Genomic DNA, 12,114 nt, shown 5'->3' on the forward strand with positions numbered 1-12,114 from the left:
TGCTTAATTTAGCCATTAGAAAAATTATTTGTTCATGATCTAATTTAAAATACCTGTATTAGAGCCATTAAATGATGAGAAGCTGGCGTTCTAGAATATGTACATTTTTTTGTTTCATTCTTTCAAAGTAATCACTGTCAAACTCGGTTGAATAAAAACTCTGAATTGGGCAAAAATTATACTTCATTAATTATCAAATTATTTGATACTATCAAAGAGCATTAGAGCACCGTATTGTTTCATCATATTTGTTGCTTAATGTGTTATAATAAAGGTATTTCGATTTTTCATCACCAGGTGTATGTACGATACTACGATGCTGCAAACTTTTTGTTTACAAAGAATTATCAGCAAAGATATATATTACAAGAAGAGTGTTTTTTGAACACAATAAAATCAATTAATCACAGTCATTTGATGATTTTGCATGATAATGGCAAGTTTGATTGGTTTCGTTTTATTTTTTTATTTTACTTGCACAAGACAGATAAAAGATGCATTTCATCTTTGCAGTAGGTATAAGGATGTCCTTCACTTGTTGATATTATAAGTTCCTCGCTTTTTTATAATGACATCTTGTATTCGTTACTATGTGATCGGCAAACAATTTTCTTTAAAAAATTTTTGATATTTTTACGTGTAAATCAATTATATAGCAAGTTTTATTATTATTTTATATGAGAGAATACATTAGAATACATTAGAATATTTCTGAGTATTTGCGTTTTAGTAAATTCTTCATTGCATACATCGATGGCTGATTCATCGGTGTCAAAATTGGTTTGTTTGGTGGGTTAATAATATCATTGACAAAATTATTGGTCGGTCTCTTATATAAAAATTTATATTTAAGAAGTGAATCAACTTTACTTTTACCAATTAATTTGACTAAATCATGTTCAAGAATAATTTTTTTATGACTCTCCACAATGGCTTTAATGGTTTCAATGAAATCGGATTTATTCCAAAGTGGGGCATGAGTATTTCTTGCTAAATTAGCTAAATTAAGATCTTCAGGGTAAAGACCACATATTAACCGATCATATTCTTGCTGGTATACGGAAAATTCTGTTAAATAATTTTTATTAGCAATCAAGTCATTAGAGTCAATAGGAATACCAATTCTAAAAAGAAAGTTTAATACATACTTTCGAAATCTCCTTTGTGAATTTCGTATTCATCAACAAACTGATTAATAATAAACATGCGTGTACCGGTGAATTCGGAAATGTGATTAAATTTACCTTCAAGTTCTTTACGAACCTTAGAATCTGTTCCAGGTAACAAATATTATCATATAAGTACTATAATATTTTTTTTTTTTATAATTTAAAAAGTTTAATAAGAAATGTACCATGTCGGGGAAGAACGTGCTTTTCAAAGAATTCTTCAGCTTCATCTCTGCTTAAATCACCAACAACATATGGGGTTACGTGTGAAATATCCAACACTGCCAGTAAAACAAATGTGAATATGTAGAAAAATTTCACTACCAAATACGATTATCAAATAAATTTACTTTGTGTAATCCAGTCTAAAAATAATGAATCAGAAGTGATAAGCACTATAGGAAATTTTTTATCTTGTTTTGTAATTTTTACTAGCCAATCAAGAAATGACACAAGAATAATTTCTCCTTCCTTTGAACTACCAAGTTGGCTGAATTTGTTTACTTCGTCAATAATTAAAATTGGCAGTTGTTCATTTTGTCCTTTCCAAGAGGACCAACTTAGAAAAAAATCACCAATAGTATTAAGTAATTCAATAATATCTTTAGCAGTCTTTTCAGAATAACCATTCCTTTCTGATAACTCATAGTTAAAAAATGAGTCAAATTGACAGATAAGTGAATTGTACAAGCACGTTGGTGTGTTAAAATGTCCACCACGGCAGTCAATAAACAGAGGCTTGAAATTATCTCTGCTCACTACTTCGCGGACTAAAGTCGTTTTCCCGGTGTTTGGAGGTCCTAAGATGACGTTAATTCGTGGAACTTCATAGTTAAATACTTTCTTGAACTCAATAAGCTCTCTCTTTCGGCTAAAAAATGTTTTTCCAGGATCACTAAACGTCGTAAAGCGAACGACACGATTGTTTTTAAGTGCAGTTGGTAAACGTCTTAAAGGTTTAGTTACGAACATAATTCTTTGAATCTTAAAGGAAAATTCTCACATACATATATACAAAATAACAATTTGATTATCATCGTGATTAATTGTACGGCGAGTTTGCGTAATATAATATTTTTTTTTTAATAAGGTTAGATAACAAACACAACAAACGGAATTTTAATCACTTAAGAGAATATAGCCGTTGTTTTATCGAAAGGATGTACAAATAAAGCATCAGGACCATAAAAGCTTTGTCATTTTGGTTGTTTTTTACTAAATATTCCGATATTTACATAATAGGGTATAATGCATTATCAAGTTACTCGTTTGACCGAGTGTCCGTGACATAAAAAAAACTGTAAATACTGCGTCAACAGCCCACAATAGATCGACCGGGAATGGTACAAATTTTATTAATAGATATTGCCCTTTCCATCGGAGCATTCACCTAAAAAATTCAGCATTTACACAATATTTTGATGTGTTTATTCAAGAGATATATTTATTTTTATTGAAAAAAAAAAGATAAAAATAAAAATAAAAATAGATAATATCCTAAATTTTTTCACCGAATGGATCCCAATTAGGATCGGTATGCCAGTCGTATTCGGTTTTTAATGCTACGTCATTAGCAACCTTCCTTCCATATACATCAGAAATAAAACCAAGTGCCATATCCATTCCTTTATAAAAAAAAAAATGACAATCATTGTTATTATTTATTTATTTTTTAAATAATAAAATTTGAAGAAATAACGCATACCGGCAGATACTTTATTTTAAAGAAAAAAAAAATTTAAATTAAAAAATATTAAATAGAGAAATTTTAGTTTATATCAAAGAATCTAACATAATAACTGTACCTCCAGCGGAAGTATAAATTTTTCCATCTACAACCCATCTAGCCTTCTTTTTCCATAAAACATTTGGTCCTATAAAATATATTAAAATGAATTTAAACACTTCACAATAAAAAATTAATTTTATTCATACCTTGAGAAGTCACCCATTGCCAAGCAAGTTTATTTGTGGTAGCTTTTTTTCCATCTAATAAACCAGTTTTAGCAACTAATCCAGCACCAGTGCATACGATTAAAACGTATTTTACTTTGGGTATTTGGTTTTTAATAAATTCCAAGAGAACAGGATTATTCACTTCCTTTCTAGTTCCCATACCGCCTAGTAAAATTTAATTGGATAAATTAATTAACAAATGATAAATAAGATAATATATAAAAAAACACAATCTTGTACCTGGGACAAATAATATATCAAATTCAGGACAATTTCCAAAATTATATTCGGTATAATTTCCAATTTTAGAACCGGATTTTATCTTATCTCCATGTTGAGAAATCATGAGAATGTTTACATTTTCTAATGCTCCAAACATGCGTAATGGACCATTTACATCTAACAAATCATATTCTGGGAACAAAATGGCACCGATTGTTAATTTATCTTTGGACATTTTTTTTTTAGGAGGAAAATTGTTTCTAAAAAATTTCCGTACTATTATAGTTCATTAAACAAAGTTGAACAAAATATTGTTTAATTTGATAAATAAAAATTCGGATAAACAATACTAGCTAATCCGATATATTGGGATTGGCCACAAAAGTCACAATAAAAAAGAACCGAAAAAATTTGGTCGATAAACTTCCCCCAACGAAATTGATATTATATATTATATGTATTATATGTGTGTGAGACAATAATTATTCTATAAATGGAATACAATATTAATGAAGCGCAGAACTATTCTTAATATTGTTCTTTGTTAGTTAATATTAATTTCTTTCAACTTTAAAAAAAAAAAAATGAAACAATTAAAAAATTAATATAAACAATTTCACAAATTTGATCACTGTCGAGTAACTTGAATGACAAAAAAAACTTCTATTAACAATATATATCATATATTGAAAGATGTTGTGTAATCTATTATTTTTATCTTTCTTTCATTTACTAAAAATATTATTAAAAGTGATTGCATCATTAATTGTGTAATAAGGGGTTACGAACAAGGAAAGAATGTATTGTTGAAATTTTTATTTGAAATTTTTGTTGAAATTTTTTATATATATAGACAACGTTTTTCGTTGTTTGTTAATTGCATAATTTGTAAATTTTATGATAAAGAATAAAAAAATAAAAAAAGATAATTTTTCTTTGTAAATATTTTGTTTTTTTTTCTTTTTTTTTAAAAAAAAAGAAACAAAAAAAAAAAATAAAATAATAATAATAATAAAAAAAAAATCAAAATAAAAAGTAAAATAAAATAATTTAATTTTCGTTAATACCGGTATTAACGATCATACATACTTTTATACCTTTTATACACACCTTTTTTCTCGTATCAAAAATGGGAGGAAAAGTTTCTTCATATAAAAATAAATCTTTTAACTGGACAAGACAACGAAAGAAACGTTCAGCTCTTTTCACAAGATTTCTTAGTGTGCTTCTTTATACAAAAAATCATGATCTAATTCCAAATTCAATACTTTTGGATGATATTCCATTTCCTACCAGTACAGAAAATTGGACAGCCCGAGAATATAATATTTGGTCTTCATTATTAAACGTATTAGAAATTCGTTCTAATTACGGTAAAATAAACAAAGTTGAATTAAATGGAAAAAATTATATTGAATTGAAATTTGTTAATGAAATTTATGATGGTGGATTAAATACTTTGATCGATTATTTAAGAAATGATGATTATTATTGGAAAAAATCTCAAAATGTTTTAGGAGAAAATTTTCAATCAAATTTTATTATACCTAGAAGACCTTTATCTCCTGTTTCTTTTTATAGTGATTATTCTTTAGATATTTATGATAATTTGGATATTCTTGATGATATCAATAATGATATCATTTCTTTTGAAAAAGTTGATGAATTATTAATTAGATTTCAATTACAAAAAGATAAATTTGGAATGTTTAGTAAAGGGAAAAATAAATCTGTTAGTAATATTTGGATTTGGAAAAAATCAAATAGAGATAGTGGAATTGGTGAAATATCGGTTATAAATTTTGAAAATTAAAAAAAAAAACAAAATTTTCGTTATTAACCTTTTCACAAATCTTTTTGATTCTTTTATATCTTTAATTGTAATTATAATTTTTGTATTTAGTAAAAAAAAAAACAATTTTTATTTTTTTTTGTAAATTTTTAATAAATAATAAATAGAAATTCTTTCATATCAAGAATTAAAGGCTGCGCCATTTTTTTTTTTGTTAGTTTGTGTATTACAGAAAGATCTACCAAATCCCATGAGTATCGATTGACATTATAAATTGTCATATTTGAGTGAATAGTGTGCGGTTGATATTTAATGGGATTTAATGGCATACAAGAATTACGTGTAATTTGATCCAGTAATCACTAACTGAGTGGCAGAATTTATCTTTTCGATCATGAAAAATCATAACATTTGAAGGAAGAAATCGAAGAAGCTACCGCAAAACGTTACTAGATGAAGTCTTAACAATCTTAAAATAATTAATTGGTACGAAATACTATATACAATAGATCAGATTATTATCTGATAATTTTCATGTGATTGATTAAGTTAATTGCCAAAGAATTAGCCCTAATATAAATATGAAAGTGGCCTTAAAATTGATTTCATTCCAAATATTCGCTTCAGGAGGAGGGGAATCTTATTTTTGATAAATTGAATCATTTTAGTAGACAGCCTATTATACAGAGAACAACATACTGAATGGAAAACAGAAATTACTTTTTTGTGGGAGAAACGCCGGAGGTACGTGTGCCATAAGTGTTTCATATGAGGGTTCATCCCATGCGCGTGATGCATATATTAGCCAATTAGAATTTTGTGGGTATTCAAATTTAATGTCTTGAGAGTTTGGTCCTTTAACAAAATAATACCCTCGAGCCTTCCCGTAAAGTGGAATATATTCAACTGAAGAGTCCTTCATTCCAAAAAGTGGGTGGAAGTACCGTCTCGAGTGTTCGTCTGATTTAAGAGAATTCATTAGATTTTTCAAATTATCAAGATTATGAGCGCATTCAAAAATGAGATATACAGTATTACCAATATATGGCGCTCGTTCAACAGGCCGCCAACGATTCACTGCTGATGCGATCTGTCTATCCGTATTATTTATGAATTCAAGGGTTCCACCCTCTTCGTTAGTAAAAATGGCTCCAATAATTACAATAAATGAAGCGAGATCTTTATAAGTGTCCACGTATTGTTGTTTGATTTGACGAGCTTTTACCAGAAGGTTAGCCTTTTTGGAAGATCGTTTAAAATTTTTCTTTATGAACTTGATGACAATTAATGCGAAGACTCCGTATCCGTTCGTCATCACTAAGTTCTTGCTTTGATTAGCCGCTTCTTCCTTTTCGTGCTTCCAATTGATTTGATTCAATAATTCGAAACCAGGAAACCATTTTTTTATGTCGGACAAAAATTTTGATTGCAACTCAACATCCTGATTCTCATCCGTCAAATCAACAAGCAGCGGCAAACATCTACGCAATTCGTGATCATGTTTAGCGTAATCAGCCTTATAACGGTATCGGACCAATAGCAATTTAATGACATTTTCGAGAATTTCGGGAACGTCTGCAGTGTTCCATGCAAACCCATCCGAAATCTTTATGAAATTAGATGAAAGGTGGCCGAAATCGGAAGAATTGTCGTGGATCATAGGGAAAGAGGTTTGGTCTTCACAAATGGCATTAAAGAACAATTTGCTTTTGCGGATATCGATGTGTTCTATGCTGCACATGCTAAAGTCGTGCGAGCGTTCGTTACAGCGAATAGCTTTCATCATAGGTGTCTATTTTTTGCATATTATAAGTTAAAAGTAATAACCGCACACTTGGGAAATTTATACTTACTTCAACGGAATCATAACAATCGTAACCTCCGTAATCTCGGTAGTCTATTTTGTAAATGGTACGAAACAAGTTAAGTATAAATATCGGAAATCATAATCATTTGAACCAAATTAAAATTTTACCTTCTAAATGCAATCGATCTTGATGATCATACACCGGCCGAGATACCACAGAATAAATTTCATCGATTGCTTGTTTGTTGCCAAGATATGATTCATTTGCGGCACGAGCAATTATTTCATCTTTTTCACTAACAAAAGTAATAATGCTCTCATTTGAAATAATTGCCCCAAGAACGCACACAACATTATTGTTACTACTGTTTTCAACAAGGAATTTTTCTTTAAGTCGTTGTGCACATTCTAATCCTACTTGGAATTGAATAATTGATGGGCTTTCAGAAGAGATGATCACGACAATTAAATAAATTCCACGTGCATTAGTAACAATTTCATATCCACCCCTCGGGAAACCTTGGATTTCAGCGGAAGCAACAAAACGAAAAGCGGGGTGCGGTGAACGACCCGGTCTAGTAATTATATCTCTTAACTGATATTCGGGGATAAGAAAGCAATCGTCGAAGATAAAGTCTAATCCTGGACGTTTTTTTGCATCATAATACATAATTTTATGTTCCTCCAACGTGTCATAAAAATATGTTTCAAGTCTTTTCATAATATCTTGAAGAATTTCAGATGTATTGAAAGAATTCCATGTAGTAACGCCAAAACACGACTGAGATTCTTTCAAATAGGGAGAGTCAATTTTTATGTTATTCCAGTCGGCATTTTCTGCTTCCTTCTCAAGTGCTTTGTCCAAATCCAAAACGATTCCTTGTCCTCTTGGAACGCATTTAAAAGTAGTCTAAATTTTCGCAACAAGATTTTTTTTTTCACGTCCATTTCTAGTTCTGAAAATCGCGGGGATAATTTCCAGATTCGATTACTTAGGTTCCACGACTTCCACAACGCATTTTCAAGATTTTACAAATGTAACCCCAAAATTTACCTTTTTAATAAGGAAAATTATTGCACAACTATAAAGCAAATTACTATATATAGAATAATTTAAAAAAGAACAAATATTTGTACACTATTATATTTTTATTATTTTTTATGATAAAATCACAATGATAACCTTTTATTAATAATTAAACATTTTATTTTATTTCTTTGAAAGAACAGAATTAATTGTTAAGCAATAAGCTGCAGAATTCTCATCAAATTTTACTGATATTTATATATTTTAACATTTTATTAAAATTTAATAATTCTACAATTTTTCATTTTTTTTATTTTGATTTCTTAATTTCTATTCTACAATATTCTATAATATAAGTATATTATATCAGATTTTTATATTATCTGAAAGTAAACACCCTTGACCAATAATAATTTTGGCTAATACTACAATATATCAAATATATAAATTTACTTAAATATAAGTACCCCTATAATAAAAAAAGGTTGCTTATATTCAGAACTTTTATGGTATCTTCGATTATAATGTAAAAAATAATTAATCATCTAAAATACATAGTGCAATATCGGAAAAATTCTTGTTAATATAATAGGAATTGTATAACATATAAAATGCACATTACTTTTTTAATTCCTTATTTTATTTTTTAAATATGCAAATAAAGCTAATATACTTATAATATATTACAGTATAATCTGATAAAAAATATTGAGAAAAAATTAATACTTATTAAAAAGAATCCATTTAAATCAATAATAAAGAAATTAAAAAAAATAAAGAGATTAAGAATTCAATTTTGCAAGTACTTACTTTAACTTATTAAGAGAAGATTTGATATAGTATTATTATACAAAAACTAAAAGTTTAAAAAAAATATAGGAATATTAAAGATAATGAATAATAGGTGTCTTTACAAAATTGAGAGGTTAATCTGATTTCACAAAAAACATAATTAAAATTAATTTCAATCTCAAGCTGATCATGATTAAAATTTCATATTAAATTTCAATCTTACTTGTTTTCAATCTTATTTAACAAGCTGCTCCACTCTTCAAAATCATTTATAGTATAACAGGAATCACAATACCCTGGGTATGATACAGATTTCAGAGGTTTTGACCTTATACCCTTCTACCATTGCATGAGTTTTTATTATTAGTAGATATGTATAAAACTTATATAATAATTGGATATTTATTATAAGTAATACTTAGGTATTTATTAAATTATTTTAAATAACTTTACAGAAACTTCAAAGATTAAAATTAGTTAAAGTTAAAGGTTAATTAGAATTAGAAGTTAACATAGGATTAGGATTAAGATAAAGAAAGTTAACTAAGTATATAATTCATTTATGCAATTATTTTCTTTTTTTAAAGACTTAAAAATAAGTAGACCATAAATAAAAAAATATTATTTTTGTGAATTTTCCTGGTTTGGCCAGAATTATGAAAATTAATGAAATTATGTCAAGTTTTCAAATAATAATATTTTGATATTATTTAATATTAATTTAATATCTATTGAAATAAAATATTATCAATAAAATCATACGTGTAACATTAATAAAATACGGTTTCTAAATTTAGAACTTTCCCTATGTTGTTGTAATCTGGTGTGACAGGCAAATGTATCGTTCTTATATATGTACGACATACTATCTTATCCTGACATATACGATATCTGTGTTGCGTAACTGATCAACTGATGAGTCAAATCATATATATATCTCAAATTTCTCATTTTGCAAAAAAAAAATTTTTCTTTCCTATTAACGTACAAAAAATTTTTTTTCCTATTAACGTACAAAATGTCTGTCAGACTTTGGTGTCTTGTTCGTGGAAGTAGAAGTGAAAATGTTTTCTACGTTACTATTGATAAGGGCAACTTTATTATCGACCTCAAAGATGCTATCAAGGGGAAGATACGAAATGAATTTTCTAACGTTGATGCCAATAGACTCATTTTATGGTGAGTCAACATCGATCAGACACAAATTATGTCCGCTCATATTGATGATATGTTAAACGACAAAAATAAATTAGTAATTCCAGGATTAACAATTGAAGAAGCCTTTGGAAACATCAAAGGAGTTAACGTTAGAGTTATCGTAGAAGCAAGTGAGTCACAACAAATTTAGTATAACTTTTCGTCTTCTGTCATATTCGCCAATAATACTGAATACTTACTTGTTCTTGTGCTTTTCTTTCCTGCTTCTTATCCGCCCAAAAATGTATTCACGTTATCATAGGTCAAGGTAAGTGAATCATAATAATTTGGTCAACGCGAGTGGACGTGTAGCCTTTTTGATAGTCATTGTTTCGCAGGACTTATAATGGCTAATATGTGAATATCTTTCCTTGTAGTTTTTTCAAGAGAGCCCACCGGACTAGTACATATTTTTGTTGATAATTCTAACATCGAAATCGAGGGAAAGAAATTAATTAGCGCCCTTGAAAGTGTTTATGAGAATCAACTATATATAGATTATGGTCGGCTTCTGAAAATGCTTCTGAACGGACGACAAATAGGTGATGACCCAGTTATTGTTGGCTCGCGTCCACTGCCGAACGATTCGATATGGAGAAAAATCGAAGATTTTGGATATCGAGTTTCAGTCTTTGATAAGAACTATGCATTTCAAGAGAAAGAAGTAGATAATGAGCTAGGGTTATCTATTAGTGACGCAATTCAAGAATATAAAAGACCCGGCATAATTGTGCTTGTTGCTGGAGATGGAGATTATCGACCTGCATTAACAAGAGCTCTGTTGAGAGACTGGATCGTAGAGATTTGGTTCTGGGATCATGGTAAGCGCTAAACTCCCTAAAATATACAACTATAGATTATTAAAATTTATGTGCTTAAAATAATCTACCCTTTAGCAATGTCTCAACGTCTTAAATGGACAAATGTGCTTTATCGCTCTGATTTACAAACAAGAGTCATGTATTTGGATTCTTATTATACACATTTTATATATGCTTGCGAACACGAAAATACTTGAAGGAAAAAGTATCTTGAAATCAATGAAGACGCGGTTGGAACCTGGGTAATGAACAGATGATGGAATTTTATGCAAACTCAAACATGTTTTGTTAGTGAAATAAGCCCGATGGTCGTTCTTTTTACATGTACTTTGATAATCTCGAGCAATGGAAAGAAGCAAAGTGTTGGGTGAAGAAAATGTATCCTGGAGTTCTTGAACTCTAAAAAGGTAAGTATTATCAATCGTTATTATTTTCGTAATGTGGCAAGTTTGAGTTATAATTTTAAGCTCTTAACGCGAATATCAAATGATTATGTATGCAACTATTAATATAAGCAATTTGTACTTTAAAACATTATTTATTCTGTACAATCGGTCTATTTATAGAAGTTCTTTCGAACCTCCCAAACTAATTTAGAGTCAAATGACTCTCAAAAGTATACCGGAAAAACTATATTGTCATCTGAAATAAGCTTTCCATTATTACTTTCATTCTTATAGTCTATTCATATAATCAGTTAAAATGTAGTTTTTAAGTTATTTTAAGAATATTGCTCCATATTAACAATTCTTTTTTCGAATGATTCTTCTGGAACTGAACACACACGTTATATAATCAATTCACACTAAATCTAATTTTACCTATAAAGATTATAACATATAGAAAAAGAATTTAATGGATTATATTAATTCTTTACAAAGAAAAACTTCTAAGGATAATCTGGTTTGATTTTCGTAATATTTACTGTGCCTCATTACTGTGCAATTAGTGGACACGTGTGTCCAGAATTTTCATTTTTGAGTAAATAATAAGAAAGTTTAGGCCTTTCTCCTTTTTAATTCATATATGACCGCTTATCGAATAAAATAAACTGAGACTGACTAAATCAAAAGAGATCGACAAACTGCGTATGATTCTGTTTTCACCCGAACGATCGAATAAAAATGAATATATATCGATTTTTTTTTGCATGCAAAATTTTTGCGCGCAAAATAACTGAGTATAATGTTCCATCCGGATTATAATTACATTACAGATAAACTACCAGTAAGTATAAAAGATAGGACATATCAAAGGCTCCTAAATCATTTGCGTAAACCTATTCCTCTAAACCAGATTTCAGAGAAAAATAAATGGATAGAGGATTATTT

General features: G+C 28.7%; 5 protein-coding genes across 5 annotated transcripts; 2 read left to right on the plus strand and 3 right to left on the minus strand.

Annotated features, from left to right (window-relative positions):
- Positions 1–700: 700 nt before the first annotated feature.
- On the minus strand, positions 701–2,141 carry OCT59_006812 (uncharacterized protein; the record flags this gene model as incomplete). The annotated part of the gene is made up of 4 exons (XM_025333950.2): positions 701–1,068; positions 1,149–1,271; positions 1,355–1,450; positions 1,520–2,141. The coding sequence occupies 4 exons, from the start codon at positions 2,139–2,141 to the stop codon at positions 701–703; spliced, it is 1,209 nt and encodes a 402-aa protein (XP_025167965.1).
- Positions 2,142–2,666: 525 nt separating this feature from the next.
- On the minus strand, positions 2,667–3,582 carry OCT59_006813 (uncharacterized protein; the record flags this gene model as incomplete). The annotated part of the gene is made up of 5 exons (XM_025328139.1): positions 2,667–2,794; positions 2,875–2,883; positions 2,975–3,043; positions 3,105–3,290; positions 3,366–3,582. 5 exons carry the CDS (start codon positions 3,580–3,582, stop codon positions 2,667–2,669), a joined length of 609 nt encoding a protein of 202 aa, XP_025167966.1.
- A 644-nt stretch (positions 3,583–4,226) lies between these two features.
- OCT59_006814 (uncharacterized protein) lies at positions 4,227–5,323 on the plus strand. The gene has a single exon (XM_025321770.2). The coding sequence runs from the start codon at positions 4,477–4,479 to the stop codon at positions 5,158–5,160; it is 684 nt and encodes a 227-aa protein (XP_025167967.1). The 5' UTR covers positions 4,227–4,476; the 3' UTR covers positions 5,161–5,323.
- Positions 5,324–5,683: 360 nt separating this feature from the next.
- Positions 5,684–7,667, minus strand: OCT59_006815 (uncharacterized protein; the record flags this gene model as incomplete). The annotated part of the gene is made up of 5 exons (XM_066147603.1): positions 5,684–5,778; positions 5,860–6,099; positions 6,178–6,931; positions 6,993–7,036; positions 7,115–7,667. The coding sequence occupies 5 exons, from the start codon at positions 7,665–7,667 to the stop codon at positions 5,684–5,686; spliced, it is 1,686 nt and encodes a 561-aa protein (XP_065998314.1).
- Positions 7,668–9,972: 2,305 nt separating this feature from the next.
- OCT59_006816 (uncharacterized protein) lies at positions 9,973–10,980 on the plus strand (the record flags this gene model as incomplete). The annotated part of the gene is made up of 3 exons (XM_066147669.1): positions 9,973–10,093; positions 10,340–10,783; positions 10,859–10,980. 3 exons carry the CDS (start codon positions 9,973–9,975, stop codon positions 10,978–10,980), a joined length of 687 nt encoding a protein of 228 aa, XP_065998315.1.
- Positions 10,981–12,114: the final 1,134 nt, after the last annotated feature.

The sequence above is a fragment of the Rhizophagus irregularis genome, chromosome 15 (assembly GCF_026210795.1).
Source record: "Rhizophagus irregularis chromosome 15, complete sequence".
In the NCBI taxonomy this organism is placed as follows: domain Eukaryota; kingdom Fungi; phylum Glomeromycota; class Glomeromycetes; order Glomerales; family Glomeraceae; genus Rhizophagus; species Rhizophagus irregularis.

What these genes read in the sequence shown, in the direction of transcription:
- OCT59_006814 (XM_025321770.2), top strand. Translation starts at nt 4,477, where the DNA reads ATGGGAGGAAAAGTTTCTTCATATAAAAATAAATCTTTTAACTGGACA.